The following is an 18,837-nucleotide window of genomic DNA, read 5'->3' as shown; positions in this document are numbered from 1 at the left end:
GGGCTGGTCTGCCTACCACCATCACTAGCCTCAACTTCCCCAGTTTTAATACTAACCCCTGACCTTTGGATTGAGCATCCCCTTCCAAAGCATTTACTTTTGCCCCCCCCCCAACCCCACCCCATGGCAAACTCTGGAAACTACGCAGGCATGCCTAGGGGACCATCAGCCCTGGGTACTACTTAGTGTTCAGATGGGGCCCATACCAGCTTGCAAAGGGAAAACCCCTTCTCCCTCTGACTAGTCACAAAGGCAGGTCAGGTGGGTGTTCCAAGCAGGCGCCTCATCTCTGCCTTGACCCAGAGCAGGGTGGGGAGCTGGCCAGAGACCCGCTGGCCGCTCAGCCTTGAGATTGCAGAATAGACACAACAAGGGATGGGGGTGCTGGCAGGCGGGGGCCGGGTGGAGCAGGTGATATCCAGCTCTTAGGCTGGAGCCTGTGGCATTGGGTGTCTCCACAATCATCTTCCCATGGATCGGACTGTGGTGCTCATCACCGGCTGCTCCTCGGGGATCGGCCTCCACCTGGCCCTGCGGCTGGCGTCCGACCCATCCCAGAGTTTCAAAGGTATATGAGGAGATGGGGATGCAGAGAAGGCAGCAGCCTATGGTCCCAGCAGGCTGAGGGAGGAGCAAGCAGGGAATTCAGATCCTCTACCTCTCCCGAACTTCCAGTGTATGCCACGATGAGGGACTTGAAGGCTCAGGGCCCGCTATGGGAAGCAGCCCAGGCCCGCAGATGCCCTTCTGGCTCCCTGGAGATACTGCAGTTGGACGTGAGGGACTCAGATTCTGTGGCCGCTGCTCGGGCACGAGTGACCGAGGGCCGTGTGGATGTGCTGGGTGAGCCTTCCCGCAACACGTGCTGGAGCCTTCCCGGCCCTCTGTCCATACCTGGATGCCCCGAAGACTAGGGAACCCGAGGGGCTTGGCGAGGGCTGAGGGATGTGGGTGAAGAGGGTGGGCCGGGTCTCTATCCCCACAGTGTGTAACGCGGGCCGGGGCCTGGTCGGGCCGCTGGAGGCACACGTGACCGGCGCCATGAGCTCCGTGTTGGACGTGAACGTGGCGGGGACAGTGCGGACGCTGCAGGCCTTCCTGCCCGACATGAAGCAGCGCCGCTCTGGGCGTGTGTTGGTGACCGGGAGCATGGGAGGTTTGATGGGTGAGTGGCCCAGGGCTGGGCCAGGGGCGCGAAAGAGGCAGAGCCTAAGACAGGGTTCAAGTACCTGTAGCCAGCTCTGCCGGCGAAGCATGTGGCGGAAACAGAAGCGCGCGAAGCCTAGGGAGACAAGTGGGGTGCTGCTGCAGCCGTCGCGCGTATCCGCACCAGGACACGCCTCAACAACCTCATCTCGCCTCCAAGGGCTGCCCTTCAACGCCGTTTACTGTGCCAGCAAGTTTGCACTCGAAGGTTTATGCGAGAGTCTGGCGGTTCTGCTGCCATCCTTCGGGGTCCAGTAAGTCACCACCCCCTCCTCAACCCCAACCGTGGGAGCCCTGGCACCCCATCTGTTGGAGCCATTCTCCCTGGCCCCTCCTTGCCCCACTCATATTTGTGGTATGCCAGTCACTGTGCTGGGCACATGGCATGCGTTAGTTCATTTCTGGTGCCCACTTTGCTGATGAGGTATTGTTCTTGGGAAGCTTAGGCCCAGAGGAGGTAGGTGATTGGCCCAAGGTCACACAGCTGTAAGTGGCTCTTTCGAATTCTGATGTCAGAGTCTCTCACACCCGCAAGTGGACGTGGGAGCGCTTTTCGGGCAGGAAACCGCTTGTACAAATGCTCGGGTAGTCCTGAGCGCCCGCCGCCCGCCTGCAGACCTCTCCCGTCCCCATTCCCAGCCCACCGCGCTGCTCGGGGCTCGGGGCTCGGGGCTCGGGGCTCGGGGCTCGGGGCTCGGGGCTCGGGGCTCGGGGCTCGGGGCTCGGGGCTCGGGGCTCGGGGCTCGGGGCTCGGGATTTGGCCAGCGTCGCACCCGCGCCCACCCACCGCTCTCGGCCCGCAGCGTGAGCCTCATCGAGTGTGGCCCGGTGCACACCGCCTTCCAGGAGAAGCTGGAGGGCGGCCTGGGCGGAGCGCTAGACAGCGCGGACACCAAGACCCGCGACCACTTCTTCTGCTACCAGCGCCACTGCGAGCGGGTCTTCCGCGAGGCGGCGCAGGACCCAGAGGAGGTGACAGAGGTAGGCGCCGGGCGGGGCTCCGGGAGCGGGGGTGGCCGCTGGTGCCGGCCCCGCCTGCGCCAGCGCACCTTCTCGTGCCACCACAGGTCTTCCTCAAGGCACTGCGCGCTCCGCAGCCCGCACTGCGCTACTTTAGCACCGAGCATTTCCTGCCCCTGGTGCGCTTGCGCTTCGACGACCCCAGCGGCTGCAGTTACGTGGCCGCCATGCGCCGCGCGGTGTTCGAGGACAAGTCTGCGGAGCGCCCCGACGGCGCCGCAGCGAAGCCCGGGGCCGCAGATCTGGGGGGCTGTGAGCTTAGCGCCCCTGCTGCTGCCCAGCAATAAAGGATTCGTCCTCATTCTCCAGAGCCTTCCTTTGAGTCCCCTGGGGCTGTGCGGTCCGGGGTGGGGGCAATGGTGAGGGCCCCGGCTGCACTGCACTTGCCCAACCAGTGGCTGGCTCGGGGCTTCCGACGGCGCGGGCGGCGAGTGGGTGATCAGGACAGGTCAAGTTAGTCTTACGCTACCTACACGCAAACCGGGGGCCAGAGAGCCGAAGGAGCTATCCTAGGTTTACGCCACAAGTCCACGACATAGATGGGACACAAGCTGACACCTGGATACCCAAAGGGCATCTGCAGCATTAAGAATAAGACGAACCCAGATGGGAGGAGTCAGGTTGTATCCTTGTGTCCCATTAGCCATGGACCTGAGTCGAGATTCCTATGTTCTCTGAGCCTGTTTTCTTACTGTGAAATGGGTATAATAATACCTATCATATGGATTGTTGTTAATTGCTGTCAAGTCTATTCTGACTCATGGAAACACCGTATGTGTCAGACTAGAACTGCACCCCACAGGGTTTTTAAGACTGATCCTTCAGCAGCAGATTCCCAGACCTGTCTTCCAAGGTGTCCTCTGGGTGGGTTTGATGTGTTGTTGTTGTGTGCCTCAAGTTGATTCATAGGACCCTTTAGGACAAAGTAGAACTGCCCCATAGGGTTTCCTAGGCTGTAAGCTTTATGGGAGCAGATCGCCAGGTCTTTTCTCCCTCAGAACTGGTGGATTCCAACCACTGAGATTTTGGTTAGCAGCCAAATGCTTTAGCCATTGCACCACCATGTGGTAAGGATTAATCGAGATGCCTGAAAGTGCCTGTACAGAGATAGTAGTAGTAGTACCACTACTGGTATTCTAGTGTTATTATATTCCCATTCCAAAGCCAGATGTGTGAAGAACAGGGCTAAATGAATCCAAGAGAGACGGCCCCACTTCCTCTTCCCCCACCCTACCTCCAGACAAAACTCAGCAGGAGAGACCCCCACTAGCCCCAAGCTGCCTCCCACTTCAGAGTTGGGCTGTGGCTGCAGACCTGGCTAATCTGATCAATGGTCTGTCCACCTTCCTGGGCCCAGTGGAGGGGGCCAGGGTGACAGAAGTCACTGAATTGGGTTGCAAGGTTGTGGAGACAGCCTCCTTCTGCCTTCCTGGGAGGTCTGATACCAAGGAAGGGGTGGAAAACAGAGGCTAAGTTATGAGGTTGCAAGCAAAGGATAGGGGCAAGGCTCCCTACTAGGAGATGGTACTGAGATAAGGAACAGGCTTTGGGGGGTTGTGGTCTGAAAGAAAGGAAAGGGTGAGGGGGGAATGGCTGCACAAGGCTTGGGAATCGGGCCTAGAGAGGAACAGACTGGGGTTCTTGGAGCTGTGTGTTGGACACTGAAGAAAGGAGGCACTGCATTCTGACCTCCCTCTGCCTCCACATAAGGGTCTTCTCTGGGTCTGTTGCACCGTCTGCCACCTCAGCTCTTGGGGAAAGGGCAGGTAGGGGCCTCACAGCCACCCTGCCCTTGCCTGCCTCCTCACCCTGCTGGCCCAGATGGATCTGCTGCCCCTGCTGCACTCAGGAAGGCCACATTAAGGGAAGGGAGCCAAGGCAATATGAGCCTCTGAGACATGGGACCTGTTTCTCAGAGCCTAGCTTCTCTTCCCTAGGCTGCTCCTTTGCACCTCAGTGTCAGTGTGTGTGTGTGTGTGTGTGTGTGTTCAAGCCTACAAGGTCACCCCTGGAGGGGGGGTAGGGGATCGTCAAGGTGAAGTGAACCCTCTCTCTTCCCTTAATAACCTCATGCAGTGCCATGTATATGCTAACGAGCTCCCATCTGAAAAAAAAAACTACATATCTCCAACCCCATTTTTACCCACAAACTCAAGGCTCGTGTCTTCAACTGCCTACTCATCATTTCCACTTGATGTCTAATAAACTTAATGTGTCCAAACAGCAATTCATGAGTCCAAAAAGCTTGCTGTCCTCCTTGACTCCTCTCTCTCTCTCTCTCTCTCTCACACACACACACCCCTCATTTAATCCGTCAGCAAATACTGCCGACTCTACTTCAAACTTCAAAGCATATTCAGAAACCATACACTATCATCTCTCTTTGGATTATTGCAGTAGCCTCCTAACTGGTTTCCCTGATTCCATCCTTGCCCACCAAGAGTAAAATATCCACAGATGGCCAGAATGATTTTTTTAAGAATGAAAGTCTGATCATTTCATGCCTCTGCTCAAAGCATTTCTTGTAGCTTTCCATCTCAGTTAAATCTAAGGTCTTCTCATGGTCTCCAAGACCTTTGACCTGACCTCTGCTTCCTCTCCAACCTCATCTCCCACTACTTCCCATATTGGTCATCTGATCTAACCCACTGGCTTCCTGCCTCAGAGCCTTGGCACTTGCTGTTCCCTCTGTCTGGTTCACTTTTCCCCAGGTCTCTGATTCTAACTCTTCCTCAGGGTCTTTGCTATTTTCCTGGACCGTTGTATCTAAAATAGAATTCCCTCCTCTCCAGGATAGTCGCCTTACCCTGCTTTATTCCTTTTCATAGCACTTATCTCCACTGATATGGTTTATTTATTGACTGTAACCTAATCCCCTACCCCTCGACACACAGGAATGTAAACTACAGGAGGGCAAGGACATCGGTTTGTTCAGTGGTCTCTCAGTTTTGTGCCTACATAGGGGGCACTAAATACACATTTACGAATAAATGTGACTGTGTGTGGGCATATGAGATGTCACTCCCTGACTGCCCTTGCTGCTTGCTTCTTCAAATTCGGTCCTCTGTTTAAAACCCAGCTTAAGAACTCTCCTGCAAGAAGCCTGCCCCATTAAGTCCTTTGTGGCTCTACATCTCTTTGATCCTTGACTCCAAGGGCAGAGCCAGGTTTTGTGGGGCCAGAGGTTTATACACCTTTCAGGGCCTCTTTAGGAAAAATAATACAAAAAACAAACAGAAAATTAAGTATAAAAGTGAGTATTTATTTAGTTCAGGATAATAAACACAGCATTTTATTAGAGTCTTGGAGGTTGGTTTCCCTTTCTTCTGATATTTCTGGGCAATTTACCTGAAATGTTTCTTGATGGCAACCTGGCTAGCCCTCCCCTCCGAGAGGACTACCACTAACCGTTCCAGCATTTGGTAGCCTTAAGGTAAATCCGTCACCACTTGACACGGTTTTGGCCTTTCAGGTCCTTTCTCATGCCCACTGAGACTGTCCTCTGGAAGCTCTACTGAGCTCACATGCAGACCTCTCCCCCTTAACTCTCCCGCAAACGGGCATATTACTGTATCTGGGTGGTGCGCAGAGCAGGCCACGGGAGTCGGGAGACCTGGCCTCTGTCATTACCACCCCTTTATGTTCCTTGAAAATACAAGGCCTGTTTATCCATCTGTGAAATGGGGGCTTGCACAACTGTTCTGTGGCCTTCCACACGAGGATCCTCGGACTGGGAGGGCACCAGGCGGGCTTCGGTGACGCCAAGCCCCGGGTCAGGCGCAACCCTAAGACATCCACCTTCGTCCTCGGAATTTATTAAGCCGGCTGTTAGTTTTGGCTTTGCAGTTGCCTCCTGGGTGACCCGAAGGCCATCCGTCAATGGGTCTTCAAACTCGCCTTGCCCTCCGAGTGGCTTGGACCTCGAAACCAAAGATTGACCTATTCCCTACGACTCGAAGATAGTAGGTTCGGGTTTTTTTTTTTTTTGGCTACTCCGGGGGGCTCAGCCCCGCCCCGTCGGCGGACGCACCCCACCTCACGTGAAAGCACGCGAGAATCTCGCTCCGTACCAAGGTTGAGAGGCTTGAGCTTTCTCGGCTTCCGTAGCTCGGAGTCGCGTTTCCCAAGCCAGCGGTCCCGGGTCGCTGCTAATTAGGGTAGGTTCCGCAGCCCTACAGGCGGAGCCAGGGTCCGGAGCCTTCAGTGAGTAGGGGCCGAATCTGAGCAACCCCCTTTACCTCCCTCACCCGATCCCTTGAAGACCCGGGTGCAGCTTAGCAAGAGGGCACAGGATTCCTGGATCCCCAGACCTATGACTCAGGGGCTCATCCCCGGTTTCCCACTCTCAGCATTTCGATTCAGTTCAGCGAATTCACCGCTCTGTCTGAGAGATGCGGAAACTGACTCAGAAAGTAGCCCCGAGGCGCGGTCTGCCAAGCCCTCTCCCCCTCGCCTAGGTTCCTGAAGTCAGCACCGAGTCCCTGTGCCTGACCCAGGTCCCCTCCTCATAGTCCAAGGTCCGTGCAGGCCTCGGCCTCAGCCTCATTCCCCTCAGTCACCCTCGTCTCGTCTTCCTAACTCTCGCAGGCTGGGGCAGCATGGCTGTGTTCCGATCGGGACTTCTAGTGCTGACGACGCCTCTGAGCTCCCTGACCCCTCGCCTGGTGCCCATCCTAACCTCAGCAGCCCAGCTGGTGAATCACACGCTCTATGTCCATCTGCAGCCTGGCCTGAGCCTGGAAGGCCCTGTTCAGCCTGAGTCCAGCCCTGTGCAGGCCACGTTTGAGGTCCTCGATCTCATCACGCACCTCTACGCAGGCGCCGATGTCCACAGGCACCTGGACGTCCGAGTCCTGCTGTCCAATATCCGAGCCAAGAGTGCCTTTCTGCCTCCCCAGTTCAGCTCAGTCCAGAACCTGGCCCGCCCGCCAGAAGTGGTACTGACTGACTTCCAGACGCTGGATGGCGGCCAGTACAACCCAGTCAAGCAACAGCTAGAGCGCTATGCCACCAGCCTTTACAGCTGTTGTCCGCAACTGGCTTCGGTGCTGCTGTACCCCGAGTATGGGTCTACGGAGGTATCCGTGGAGCCCCAGGATGCCCCCTCATCCTCTACCATCAAGCCAGCCTCCCCTGTGGCCAGGTCTCCAAAGCAGCCGGTGCGTGGCTACCACCGTGGAGCCGTGGGTGGCACGTTTGACCGCTTGCACAATGCCCACAAGGTGCTCCTCAGCGTCTCATGCATCCTGGCCCAGGAGCGACTTGTGGTAGGAGTAGCAGACAAAGACTTGTTGAAGAGTGAGTGAGAGAGACCCTGGATTAAGGCAGTGGAGGACCCCAGATCTTTTTGCCCCTTCTTCTTATGCCAAGATTGAGGAAGGGTGGGACCATCCATTAATTCACACCTCTTCCAAATGTGAAGTGCCTGGCACTCAGTTGGTGCTAAGGAAATTTTGTTAAATGAATAAATGCAGCTTTCTTAATTTGTGGGCCAATCACCACTTTATCATGATTCCCCCAGTGTGGAGCCAGGGAATCTACATTTTGATAAGGGCTCCAGGAAAGGAACCTTAAAGTTTGGCACCTTGGGATAAATAGATGTTGTAGGTAGTAGTGCTAGAGGCAATAAGAGGGCCTTAGGGATGGTGTTGGATCTCGTAATTCTCCATCTGACTCTGGTGCCCACTTGCACTGCTGTTTCTCTGGAGTAGTTTTCTGGTGGCTTATTCTGTGGGTACAGGCTGGTCCTTCCAGCAACTGTTGTGCTTGCCTGCCTCCTCCCTTGCAGCCGCTTGCCCACAGACCACTTCCCAGCTTAGCTCTTTCTTCCCACCACTCCCTGTAGAGATACAGTGCCAAGGGGTACTCTTTCCCAATTTGTCCCACACTCTTTTCCCCAGTGAAAAGATCTCACTGTTTTTCCGGCTTCTTCTCCAGGCAAGTTGCTCCCTGAGCTGCTCCAACCCTATGAAGTACGTGTGGAACATCTGAGTGAGTTCCTGGTGGACGTCAAGCCCTCCTTGACTTTTGATCTCATCCCCCTGCTGGACCCCTACGGGCCCGCTGGCTCTGACCCCTCCCTGGAGTTCCTGGTGGTCAGCGAGGAGACCTACCGTGGGGGGATGGCCGTCAACCGCTTCCGCCTTGAGAATGTAACCCCTGAGGGAGACTGGCAGAGGGAGTGGATGGGGATGGGGACAGCCATTATGGGAGGCTGTTGGAAATACTGTGGCCTCAGAAAACGGAAGAGAAGGCTCTGGGTGATGGGAAGAGGCAGGGGGGAACTGGCCCCAGAATGCCTTATGAATTGGAGGAGGAGCCCGAGGCGTAGTGTATGGGGGAGGATAAGGGGCAGGTTGGGTGTCAGGGTTTGCCGTTCTTCATCTCACCCCTCCTTCCCTCTCTGCACCTCTTCCCCTTTACCTCAGGACCTAGAGGAGCTTGCCTTGTACCAGATCCAGCTGTTGAAGGACCCAAAACACATGGAAAATGAAGAGGATAAAGTCAGCTCCTCCAGCTTCCGCCACCAAATGCTTGGAAACCTGCTGCGGCCACCATATGTAGGCCCCTTCACCCCACTTAAGTGGGCTGGACATGCTGGAGGATGGAGACTGAGGGTTTCCCCTAAGCATGAGCCAGAGGGCCCTGGTAACTGAGTTCCTTCTCTCTTGTCTACCCCTAGGAGAGGCCAGAGCTTCCCCCAAATCTCTATGTGATTGGGTTGACAGGCATTAGTGGCTCCGGGAAGAGCTCAGTAGCTCATCGGCTGAAGGGCCTGGGGGCATATATCATCGACAGTGATCACCTGGGCCATCGGGCCTATGCCCCGGGTGGCCCTGCCTACCAGCCGGTGGTGGAAGCCTTCGGACCAGGTAATAACTGAGGAAGGCTGGAGGTGGCCTGGAGTGAGAAGATGGCCTGGCCTCCTTACTCAGGTCTCTATCTTTGTCGTCCAGATATTCTCCATAAAGATGGCATCATCAACAGGAAGATCCTAGGCAGCCGGGTGTTTGGGAACAAGGTAAACAAACACCTGTCTAGGAGCTCCTCAGCTGCTGCTAGACCCAGGGATTGGGATCCAGTGGTTCTCTCTGGTCTGGCCCAGAATACTGATTTCTACTCATCTGCTCCCAGCAACCACCTCCCTCCAACTGGCTTCATTTCTGAGGGAAGGTAACCTCTGCCTGCTCTCTGTCTCTCACCCCAGAAGCAGCTGAAGATACTCACAGACATTATGTGGCCAATTATCGCAAAGATGGCCCAAGAGGAGATGAACCTGGCCGTGACTGAGGGTGAGTAGCAAGGATGATGAGAGCAGCCAAGGGGGACAGTTAGGCAGATTCTGGGGGCTTCCCCAGCCCACACTAGACATCCATGTTTCTGTGGGACTATGTCTCCTGGGCTCTTCAACTGGTAGCAGGTGCCAGGGTGCTGCTGGCAGCGACTGGGGTCTTCCTGCAGGAAAGCATGTGTGCGTGATTGATGCCGCCATGCTGCTTGAAGCCGGCTGGCAGAACATGGTCCATGAGGTGTGGACCATTATCATCCCTGAGACTGAGGTATCTGGACCCCACCCCCACCCCACCCTAATTGCAGACTGCATCCTGCACTGAGCTGGCTGCTGAGCTTGGCATCCTTCCTGACCAATGCCTTGTCTGTGCCCAGGCTGTCCGGCGCATCGTGGAGCGCGATGGCCTGAGTGAAGCTGCGGCACAAAGCCGGCTGCAGAGCCAGATGAGTGGGCAGCAGCTTGTGGACCAGAGCCACGTGGTGCTGAGCACACTGTGGGAGCCACAGGTTACCCAGCGCCTGGTTGGTGCCCAGGGAATGGCTATGTTGTAGGGAGGGAGTCTCCAAGTGGGTGGGTGCCTGCCTGACCGTGTCCTCTTTACGTCCTTCCAACATTCTGACCTGTTCAAAGGTGGAGAAAGCCTGGAACCTCTTGCAAAAGCGCATTCCCAAGATGCCATCAGGCCCATGAGTGACCATGAGTTCTCTGTGGGGTCAGATTGGCCCCTGGAGCTGACAAGAGACCCAGTGGTGAGAGGAGTGAGGGCCTCAATGCTTGCCCTGGCTCGGACCTAGGGGGCTGGAAGCTGAGCTGGGCAGGGCTGGGCCTACTCAGCCTGCTCGTATGTGGCCAGCACTGAGGATGTGGCTTATGGAAGAGCCGGCCCCTATGCCGTTCCATCCCCACTCTGGTTCAGGTGTGTCTTGTGATATCCACAGCTGATGGGCCAGGGCAATCACTGGAACTTTTAACAGAATTAAAGATGAATGTTTCCAGGTGAATGTGTTGTGTCTGCTTCCTGCTCCGATACCTGTGGGTATCTCTGGAACCCTTGAGTTGCAAGTGTGGGGCTCAGGCATGAGCTGGAAGCCGGAGAGTGCAGTGGTTAAGAGCATGGGCTTTGGAGCTAGCCAAACTGAGGTCAGCCCTGGCCTACCACTGACTAGCAGTGTGCTTTTGGATACGTCACAGACTTATCTAGGGACCTTAGTTTCCTTACCTGTAAAGTAGGATAAATTGGCTCACAGGGTCTTTGCAAGGAACAAGTATACTGCCAGACTGGCCTGGGTGTTGGGAGATCATCCCTAAACAAGCCAGACGGCATCTCTGCCCTCACAGAGCTTGCAGCCTGGTGGGGTCTGCCGCGGGGAAGCTCTGCCAGTTCTAGATCGGCCAGGCCTGCGGTCCCGGAGTCCGGGCTGTCAGGTGCCTGTGGGACAGCAGGAGAAACGCTCCCTAGGAGCCGGCTGGGCCGCGTAGCGCGTGTGCGCACAACTGTGCGACACTATTCCGACTCTTTGGAGAGGACCCCATTTCACAGGGTGTGCTTTATGTCGCCGCCATTCCAGTGCTCCTAACCCAAGGGAGAGAGCGGACGGACGAGGAAGACGCCCCTCAAACTAGCTTTTAGTCCAAGCTCCGGGCTTGGCGCACTTGGCTGGCTGTATTTTAAAACCCTGGGGTTGCGCGTGCGCGGTACTTGGCCCCCCGCCCTCTGCCTCTTGACTGCGGATTGGTGGGTTTGGCTCACGTGAGGGGCACCGCCCTCTTCCTCGCGGCAGGGGGCCCGCCCACTGGCTGGTTTCCGGTTCGGTGGGTTCAAGATGACGGAGCCGGTAGCCTCTCCCGAAGACCCCTGGGTCAAGGCAAGCCCCGTGGGCGCGAACGCCGGCGAGGGGAGGGCGGGTCGGGCTCGTGCACGTAGGGGGTTCGGAAGACGAGGGGATTCCCTCCTCTTCCCCAAGTCTCCCCCCTGCTCCGGGACCCGGGGCTACAGAGAAGACAGCTCGCGCCCCGCGCTTGCTAAGGTGGGGAAACAAATGAGGTGTGTGTGCGCCCGTGTGAGAGAAGGGGGAGTCTGGGGATGGGGTGAGGAGAGGGGCGGCTCCCACGGCTTATCTCATGTCGGCTCTTGGCGGGGATCACTCCGCTGACCCTACGCCCCAGGTGTGTGTGTGTGTGCGCGCTCACACAGTGAATTGGACCGCCTTCCCCCAGGGGCAGGGGTCTGATGGGCTTCTTCCTTGCTTGGTGTCTCAGGTGGAGTATGCCTACAGCGACAACAGCCTGGATCCAGGTGAGTGCCTCCCCACCTCCATCCCCCACCCGTCTCAGCTCAAAGTGACACTCTCCCTTCAGCCCTATAGACCTTGCCAGCCACACCTGAGCACAGTCCACAGTGCTGGCTTGAAACAGCGAGGGAGGAGCAGAAGGACGGGGCAGGAAGCAACGAAGAGTGACACCCAGTTCCCTTTGCTCTGGGGCAGGGAAGTGATGGAAATAGTGACAGCTGGTCACTCTCTAAGGAGCCCTGGTGGCTTAGTGGTTGAAGCAATAGACTGCTAATGGAAGGGTCAGTGGTTCAAAACCACTAGTGGCTGCACGGAAGAAAGATCTGGCAGTCTGCTTCCTAGAAGTTTACAGCCTAGGAAATTCTATAGGGTCGCTCTGGGTTGGAATCGACTCAATGGCAGTGGGTTTGATTTGTTTTGGGGTCATTTTCTCACTCTCATCTTGTCCAGATGCCCTGTTAAGAGCCGGGGTGTCACTGCAGGCCTATGGAGCAGAGTACACGTTAGGAACAGCAACATTGCAGGGTGGTATGGTGGGAAGTGAGTGGCCTGGGGTTGAAGGGTAGAGGTCAGCATTTAAGGATCAAGAAGCTATTGTGCCCAAGGATATCTGAGGGTTTGGAAGTGTTCCCCACCCTAACCCCTTAGTGATTGGGACCTCTCTTTTCCAGGGCTTTTTGTAGAAGGCACTCGCAAGGGGAGTGTAGTATCCAGAGCTAATAGCATCGGTTCTACCAGTGCCTCTTCAGTCCCCAACACAGGTAGGCAGCACCATCCCCCTACTTGGGGGAACTAAGATATGCCATCATTTTAGTATCTTTCCTAGACAGGGAAGCCCCTACCATCCATGTGCGGGTACTGGAGCCCTACTGCCAGACATAGAGTTTCACCATCTTTCACCTTATCTAGGATATTAGGTTCTTCTGCACATCTGCCATCTCTGGGCACCAGGTTCCTCTCCTTCCCAACTGGGTAAATGTGGGGTAGCTGGGTCCTGCCGGGCCCCAGGATGACCTCTCCTTGCCCCCAACTCTGAGCATAGATGACGAGGACAGTGATTACCACCAGGAGTCCTACAAGGAGTCCTACAAGGACCGGCGGCGGCGAGCACACACTCAGGCCGAGCAAAAGAGGAGAGATGCCATCAAGGTGAGTGGGGAGGCCTGCAGTGCATGCAGCCCGGGGCAGGAGGGCCCTACAGATTGCAGATTTGTTCTGCCCGGGCCCTATCAGACAGTCCCAGGCCGACTTGGGGTCAGCTGATCCAGTCCCTGAACTTGAACACCTTCCTCCTCCCAGCCTCCCTTTCCCACCCCTTTGAGCTTGTGAGCATGGAACTTGGTGTTAGGGAAGCTTAGCTTTGTGCCAGTTTGCCTTAACCTCTGAGGATTAAGGAATCTCTGTTTCCTGTTCTCTCCACAGAGGGGCTATGACGACCTTCAGACCATTGTCCCCACCTGCCAGCAACAGGACTTCTCCATTGGCTCCCAAAAGCTCAGCAAAGCCATCGTTCTACAAAAGAGTATGGCGCTGGAGAGCACTGGAGGGGGTGGGAGTATCAGGGAGTGTAGAGAAGCTGGTGCCTTCTACCTACTCAGCTCGGCCCTGGTGTGGTGGATGGAATGGAATGGCTGGGGGGAAGGGGAAACAAAACCAGTGTTGTCCCCCGGGCTGAGACTTCTGTGCCCACCCCCTCTTCCCACTCCCAGCCATTGACTACATCCAGTTTCTGCACAAAGAGAAGAAAAAGCAGGAGGAGGAGGTGTCCACGCTACGCAAGGATGTCACGGCCTTGAAGATCATGAAAGTGTAAGGGGGCGTTGAACCAGAGGAACCAGAGCTTCTGAGGGGACTTTGAGTGAGACTTCACTTCACACCCTCCCTTTGTCCAAAGGCCACATCAAGAACTACAATATAGATAATACTCTGGCTCCCTGAGGTAGCCCTGTCACTTAGAGGCAGGTCCCTGTCCCCAGCTGTCCCATACACGTAGCAGACACTCACAAAATGCCTGTTGGATATATGAAGGTTGAGGAGAGAGGGTCACCGTTTCTAACCCAGTATCTAGCTGGTGTTGAATACACCCGAAAGCCTTCCGGGGCTCCTGGGGAGGTACATGGGGTAACCCACCATTCTTGCTGCACTGGTTGAGCTGCTGCAGCACCTCATCCCTGGCCTGCTCACTTTCAGGAACTATGAGCAGATTGTGAAGGCGCATCAGGACAACCCCCATGAGGGGGAGGACCAGGTCTCTGACCAGGTCAAGTTCAACGTATTTCAAGGCATCATGGACTCCCTGTTCCAGTCCTTCAATGCCTCCATCTCTGTGGCCAGCTTTCAGGAGCTGTCAGCCTGTGTCTTCAGTTGGATTGAGGAGCACTGTAAGCCTCAGGTATGGGGCAGTGATGGTCACAGAGGTGGAGGTCCTGGGGTTGTCCCCCTACCTTTAGGTAGAGTGGCCCAAGCCATCATTTGTTCAGAAAAGCATGGTAGCAGCTTTTAGATTTCCTGAGGGTGTTTCTGGATCTTTCAGCACTCTTTGTCTTCTCTTTTTTTTGTTGTCTAGCCCAGATCTTCCTGTTTTGGTTTTATTTGGCAGGTATGATTTCAGCATGCACTTAGTGCAGTGCAAGGCCCAGCTCTCACTTGGCCTTTGTATAGCCCCCATTATTGCTGCCTCGTTAGCCATCCGTCAGCTCTTCAGTGTGTAAGCCTGAGCACCTGCAGCAGAATTACTTTAGTTTTTTGGAAATGTGGATTCCCAGGTCCACTAGAACAGTGTATCCAGAGGCTTATTATTATTAATTATTGTTGTTGCCATTATTTGTAATGGGAAGTTGTATCAACAGTATTCTAGGTCTTCTGCTTTTCAGGTCTGGTTGCTTTTTTCTGAGGCTTGAACTTGCAGTTGATCTTCTTGCTTTCTTTGATCGTTTCCCAACATTTTTATTGTGAAACATTTTAAACATACTGCAACATATGAGGGAATTTTACAATGAATGCTCATATACCCACCATCTAAGTCCTACTATTAACATTTTACTGTATTTGCTTTATCACATATCTGTCCCTGTCATTTTCTCCATCCTGTTCTGGGGGCATTTCACAGTAAACTTCTCAGAGCTCCTTTTAATGCACTCTCAAGAGAACACCTGGTTGAGATGGGTACTACCCAAGACCGCTCTTTGCCCTCTGCCTGAGGGTCTGTCTCTTCCTCTGCTGTCCCGCCCAGACCTTACGAGAGATCGTGATTGGCGTCCTGCACCAGCTGAAAAACCAGCTTTACTGACTGGCTCTTGGAAGCCTTCAGAACAGCCAACAAGAGGCCCCTGAGTCTCCTACTTGGCCATGGAGCTGGTAAGCCTACGAGATTGGACTGCGACGCCTCACACCAGTCAGCTGGTTTCTACTTGGTGTTTGGTTCTTTCACCCCCACCTCACCCTCAGTGGGCTGGGGTTTTTGTGTTGTGAAAGCTTCTGATTAATTTATTATATTGACTGTAAAACTCAAATCTACCTAGTCTCCCCCTCCCTTTGACCCCCCCACCTCACAGAAGTCCTTAGGATGGGGGTCTGCTCTAGGTACCCCAAAGAGCCCCTGGCCTCTCAACCCTTTCTCCAAGTCTCAGATTTCTGCTTATGAGCTACATCTATTTGGACTACTATTTACCTCTGTTTTGGGTCTCTTGGGTAGCATTTAGCCCAAGCTGGGCCATTTTAGCAAAAGTAGTTGGATGGGAGAAAAAGAGGAAGAGAAAAAACTTCCATAGCCATGAAGGGCAAAAGGCAGCCTCATACCGAGGCTAGGGCTGCTTGACCAGTCCAAGGTCACCAGGGCTTTTCCAGCCACCCCAGCGCAGGGCTACCAGGGTCCTGCCCTCACCTCATACCCCATCTTCTCTCCCTTCTTCCCCTGTTCTGGGCCGTAGCGGGAAGCAGCCTCTCCCTGTTCCCACAGGCGGTAGCACTTTATAGCAAACGCAAGTGTGACACAGCACAACGTATTTACATTTTTTATTTTTGCTAAACCACAATGCAATTTTGCTAAAGTTACAATTTTGGAAAATTAGCTGGGCCTCAAGACCATTCCCAGCTGCTCATGAAGTTTGTCTGGGTCTCCACTTTCTCTCAGCACTGCCTGCATTTCTCCCAGGACTTGGGGGTGGAGTGATGGCATTCAGAATAAACTCTAAAGGCCTCCTGGGGTGCACAAGCCCAGGAAAGTCCTGGGTGAGGCATAAGCTCCTCAAATGCTGGTGTATAGTAGCCTCTCCAGACCCCCACCCCTAAGTACCCACCCTGCCTCTTCAGCTCTGATGTCTGGGAGATTTGACTATCCAGAGGAAATTAAATATTTTTATATCAAACTATATAACAATAAATATTGCCAAATGCTTTCCTTCAGCATTGCTCCAGATCTAAGCTCGAGAGAATTGCAAGTATTCAATGAAATGAACGTGATCATCACTCAGGAATACAGCCCTCTGTCCCTCCACTCGGTACTTTGGTTTATGCCCCTCTCCCGCTGCTCTGCTCAGAGGCAGAAAGCAGCAGGAACTGCAACAAAAAAGCCAACCTCAACAAGGCAGCCAGTCCAGGCCCTCTGTTCCCATCCCCTAGTCCTGCCAGAGGGCCTCTCAGGGGTCTGGGAGCTTGACGTTGTGATCCTCATCTGTCTCTATCCCAACTTCCTCCTGTGGGCAGGGAGACAAGTGAATGTGACCTCTCTGGGCGAAAACCAAAGAGAGCAGGGGAGGGGGAGAGTCCCACTTACGAAGAACTGCTTCTTGCTCTTGGGGTATCCTTCAAGGATTGCATCACACAACTCTGTTGCCTGACAAGAACAGAAAACAAGCCCTTTCAGATGGCCAGTACTGGGAACTGCCTGGCAGATGCATGGTAGTAAGCAGCAATTTCCCCAGTAACTGCTGTTTTCCAAAAGCTCTTCCCGCCTGCCTTGGCACTCCAGCACACTTACCATCCGCTTCCGCTTCCTCCACTCCTTACAGTACTTCTGCCTCTCTCTGTAAACCTAGACAGAAGGCATAGGTTCCTCTAAGCCCCAGCTGGGGGTCAACCCTCGTCTTCACCTGGGATCTGCACAAGCAGCCCTCCAGCCTTCCACCCCTACTGCTCTGGCCAGCTCACCTGCTCTTTCTCTTCTGGAGTTACATGGTTGGTGGCCGCCTTAATGTTCTTCAGTCTCTCTGTGTAGCCAGCACATTCCTTCTTTAACTCTTGGATTTCTTTCTGCATCTCCGATGTGGTCATGGCACTAGTTAACTCTTTCAGCTCTGAAACCACACCTCCCTGGGGTTACAGCTACCCCCATGGGAGGGGCTCTGGCCTTCCCAGTGAGCGCTCCCTGAGGTGGGAGACCAGGCCTCTGCCTTACTCTGGAATCTACGTTCTGGAGATGCTCGGGAAAATAAGGTTACATAGGGCTTACGGAATTACCTGTTTATTCTCTTTTCCTTTCCCCTTCCATCTACAAGTGGTAGTGGGGTGTGTGGTTGAGCAGATGTAGCAATAGCCAGCGAAAGTGCAGGAGTAAAGGGAAATGTGGGAACAGGACACTGACAGGCCTGGTACAGAACCCAAATGCATGTCTTGCCTATTTGATTTCAATGTATTGCCTAAGGCAGCCCAGCAAAGGGATCTGAGCAGCAACAAGATTAACTGCAGTCAACAAAGCATACACTCAGTAACTCCTGAGCTCAGGACGACCTGCTGTTAGGGGTACTTTCCAGGGCTCCAGTCCTACCAGCCTCCATGTGGCGGCAGCTCTGCTGCAGGCTCTGCACCTTAGCAGTGAGGGCAACGATCTTGGCATCCAGGCCTTGGAGGTCAGCATCACTCACCATGTCAAACTGGTCCTGCCAGAGACAAGTGGGGCTGATGTGAGGTGCAAAGATGGGAACCCACGTCTGGGAAGGCAAGATTTGCAATATCTGGTACTCTCCAAAAAATCACTCGCAGGGCTGAAGGAGTTAAGGAACCTTCTCCCCAAAGTGGTGAAACCTAAATTGTGGCTTTCAGTAGGAAGACTCGGGACAGAAGAGGCATCGAGGATGCCTCTGTGCTCCCAAGAAGAGGTAATACTAAGAGTCGATTCAACCAATGTCGGGTTCTCACATGGGTGATAACCTGCGCAGGTTTTCCTCACCTGATCTGCAAAATATATCTTCTGCTTGCCATACGTCTTCTCTTTGATCTTGCCTTGTTGGGCCAACTGTTCCAGCGCCTTCACCACAGTCTGGCAGAGGGGAGGGGGCGGGACAATCAGAGAAGTGCCTTTGGGCCCGAGTGGGGGGGATTTCACCAAATGATCGGAAGCGCCCGACAAGCCGGCAAGCTCGTGGCAGCTCCAAAGGGCAGGGCTCCAGCCTGATTCGAGGTGTCCCGGGGGCGGGGGTCCCTCACCGCCTTGCCAAGTCCGTGTTCCCGCTGCAGGTTCCCGAACACGTCCTGGGCGCTGTAGGGACGGTTCTGCTCTTGCAGGTATTTCAGGAGGAGCACGGGGGCTATGGAGAGGGAGGAGGCGGGACAGGGAGTCATTCGATAGAACCTCCTCACCGCTCCCCTCCCAAGTTTTCTCCGTGCTGGCACCCCCGTTACCTCCCGCCGCAGCTTCAGCCCTGCCCTTGCTCATGGCCTCTCCCGCCACCAAACCCTAGAAGCCGGACGTGGTAGTCGCTCGGGGCAACGGCTTCTTCCGGGGCGGGGGACGCGAGCGGTGATTGGCTGGAGGGGAAGCCCTTTCCCGGAAGCTGCAGAGACGCACGTTCCTCTCAGCCCGGAGCGCGGGCGTTGGGGCCCGACCTCCAGCCTCCGGGCAGCTGCGGGCCGGGTGGGCCGCACGGCTTCGACCTTCTGCCTTCTTCCCCGCCGGCAGGAAGGCTGCGGTGAAGAGCGGCCTGAAGTTTCGAGCCCCGGTTGAGTCGCGTACTCGTGTCCTTGAGCTAGGCCCAGTGTTTGAACGGAAACTTTAGGGATCTACTCCCGCAGTGGACAAGCAGCTTGCTTAAG

General features: G+C 55.0%; 4 protein-coding genes across 14 annotated transcripts; 3 read left to right on the top strand and 1 right to left on the bottom strand.

Annotated features, from left to right (window-relative positions):
- Positions 1 to 44: 44 nt before the first annotated feature.
- On the top strand, positions 45 to 2,685 carry HSD17B1 (hydroxysteroid 17-beta dehydrogenase 1). Of its 3 annotated transcripts, XM_003414481.3 has the most exons (6): positions 45 to 568; positions 676 to 843; positions 986 to 1,165; positions 1,367 to 1,460; positions 2,010 to 2,187; positions 2,274 to 2,685. In XM_003414481.3, exons 1-6 carry the CDS (start codon positions 472 to 474, stop codon positions 2,511 to 2,513), a joined length of 957 nt encoding a protein of 318 aa, XP_003414529.2. In that variant the 5' UTR covers positions 45 to 471; the 3' UTR covers positions 2,514 to 2,685. The 3 variants fall into 3 exon arrangements, with proteins under 3 accessions (XP_003414529.2, XP_064127130.1, XP_064127131.1); XM_064271060.1 differs by having other exon boundaries at positions 986 to 1,460; positions 2,274 to 2,683; XM_064271061.1 differs by lacking the exon at positions 986 to 1,165 and having other exon boundaries at positions 2,274 to 2,528.
- A 3,621-nt stretch (positions 2,686 to 6,306) lies between these two features.
- COASY (Coenzyme A synthase) lies at positions 6,307 to 10,875 on the top strand. 3 transcript variants are annotated; one of them, XM_010594471.3, is made up of 10 exons: positions 6,307 to 6,429; positions 6,814 to 7,524; positions 8,164 to 8,378; positions 8,655 to 8,786; positions 8,909 to 9,098; positions 9,183 to 9,247; positions 9,434 to 9,518; positions 9,688 to 9,785; positions 9,892 to 10,038; positions 10,148 to 10,875. In XM_010594471.3, the coding sequence occupies exons 2-10, from the start codon at positions 6,825 to 6,827 to the stop codon at positions 10,205 to 10,207; spliced, it is 1,692 nt and encodes a 563-aa protein (XP_010592773.1). In that variant the 5' UTR covers positions 6,307 to 6,429; positions 6,814 to 6,824; the 3' UTR covers positions 10,208 to 10,875. The 3 variants fall into 3 exon arrangements, 2 of the variants coding, with proteins under 2 accessions (XP_010592773.1, XP_023409482.1); XR_010318343.1 differs by lacking the exon at positions 10,148 to 10,875 and having other exon boundaries at positions 9,644 to 9,785; positions 9,892 to 10,003; XM_023553714.2 differs by lacking the exons at positions 9,688 to 9,785; positions 10,148 to 10,875 and having other exon boundaries at positions 9,823 to 9,912.
- Positions 10,876 to 11,286: 411 nt separating this feature from the next.
- On the top strand, positions 11,287 to 15,320 carry MLX (MAX dimerization protein MLX). 2 transcript variants are annotated; one of them, XM_003414245.4, is made up of 8 exons: positions 11,287 to 11,382; positions 11,777 to 11,813; positions 12,480 to 12,569; positions 12,851 to 12,957; positions 13,231 to 13,330; positions 13,518 to 13,617; positions 13,999 to 14,200; positions 15,041 to 15,320. In XM_003414245.4, the coding sequence occupies exons 1-8, from the start codon at positions 11,341 to 11,343 to the stop codon at positions 15,095 to 15,097; spliced, it is 735 nt and encodes a 244-aa protein (XP_003414293.1). In that variant the 5' UTR covers positions 11,287 to 11,340; the 3' UTR covers positions 15,098 to 15,320. The 2 variants fall into 2 exon arrangements, with proteins under 2 accessions (XP_003414293.1, XP_003414292.1); XM_003414244.4 differs by having other exon boundaries at positions 11,326 to 11,544.
- A 487-nt stretch (positions 15,321 to 15,807) lies between these two features.
- PSMC3IP (PSMC3 interacting protein) lies at positions 15,808 to 18,809 on the bottom strand. Of its 6 annotated transcripts, XM_003414247.4 has the most exons (8): positions 18,427 to 18,809; positions 18,232 to 18,332; positions 17,975 to 18,064; positions 17,573 to 17,684; positions 16,957 to 17,102; positions 16,787 to 16,840; positions 16,583 to 16,642; positions 15,808 to 16,502 (listed from the first exon to the last, which is right to left on the bottom strand). In XM_003414247.4, exons 1-8 carry the CDS (start codon positions 18,458 to 18,460, stop codon positions 16,446 to 16,448), a joined length of 654 nt encoding a protein of 217 aa, XP_003414295.1. In that variant the 5' UTR covers positions 18,461 to 18,809; the 3' UTR covers positions 15,808 to 16,445. The 6 variants fall into 6 exon arrangements, with proteins under 6 accessions (XP_003414295.1, XP_023409484.1, XP_064127135.1 ...); XM_023553716.2 differs by having other exon boundaries at positions 17,975 to 18,809; XM_064271065.1 differs by having other exon boundaries at positions 15,808 to 16,840.
- Between the last annotated feature and the right edge of the window lie 28 nt (positions 18,810 to 18,837).

The sequence above is a fragment of the Loxodonta africana genome, chromosome 18, assembly GCF_030014295.1.
Source record: "Loxodonta africana isolate mLoxAfr1 chromosome 18, mLoxAfr1.hap2, whole genome shotgun sequence".
Classification (NCBI taxonomy): Eukaryota; Metazoa; Chordata; class Mammalia; order Proboscidea; family Elephantidae; genus Loxodonta; species Loxodonta africana.
This window is presented reverse-complemented; position numbering and strand designations above follow the sequence as displayed.

What these genes read in the sequence shown, in the direction of transcription:
- HSD17B1 (XM_064271060.1), top strand. Translation starts at nt 472, where the DNA reads ATGGATCGGACTGTGGTGCTCATCACCGGCTGCTCCTCGGGGATCGGC. An exon ending in CCCATCCCAGAGTTTCAAAG is followed by an intron (nt 569 to 675) that starts GTATATGAGGAG and finishes CCGAACTTCCAG; the next exon opens with TGTATGCCACGATGAGGGAC. An exon ending in GGGCCGTGTGGATGTGCTGG is followed by an intron (nt 844 to 985) that starts GTGAGCCTTCCC and finishes CTATCCCCACAG; the next exon opens with TGTGTAACGCGGGCCGGGGC.
- COASY (XM_010594471.3), top strand. Translation starts at nt 6,825, where the DNA reads ATGGCTGTGTTCCGATCGGGACTTCTAGTGCTGACGACGCCTCTGAGC. An exon ending in GGTGGAAGCCTTCGGACCAG is followed by an intron (nt 9,099 to 9,182) that starts GTAATAACTGAG and finishes TTTGTCGTCCAG; the next exon opens with ATATTCTCCATAAAGATGGC. An exon ending in GCCGGGTGTTTGGGAACAAG is followed by an intron (nt 9,248 to 9,433) that starts GTAAACAAACAC and finishes CTCTCACCCCAG; the next exon opens with AAGCAGCTGAAGATACTCAC.
- MLX (XM_003414244.4), top strand. Translation starts at nt 11,341, where the DNA reads ATGACGGAGCCGGTAGCCTCTCCCGAAGACCCCTGGGTCAAGGCAAGC. An exon ending in CGACAACAGCCTGGATCCAG is followed by an intron (nt 11,814 to 12,479) that starts GTGAGTGCCTCC and finishes TCTCTTTTCCAG; the next exon opens with GGCTTTTTGTAGAAGGCACT. An exon ending in AGGAGCACTGTAAGCCTCAG is followed by an intron (nt 14,201 to 15,040) that starts GTATGGGGCAGT and finishes TGTCCCGCCCAG; the next exon opens with ACCTTACGAGAGATCGTGAT.
- PSMC3IP (XM_064271063.1), bottom strand. Translation starts at nt 18,460, where the DNA reads ATGAGCAAGGGCAGGGCTGAAGCTGCGGCGGGAGGTAACGGGGGTGCC. An exon ending in AGATATATTTTGCAGATCAG is followed by an intron (nt 17,685 to 17,974) that starts GTGAGGAAAACC and finishes TGTCTCTGGCAG; the next exon opens with GACCAGTTTGACATGGTGAG. An exon ending in CTGCCGCCACATGGAGGCTG is followed by an intron (nt 17,103 to 17,572) that starts GTAGGACTGGAG and finishes GTGTGGTTTCAG; the next exon opens with AGCTGAAAGAGTTAACTAGT.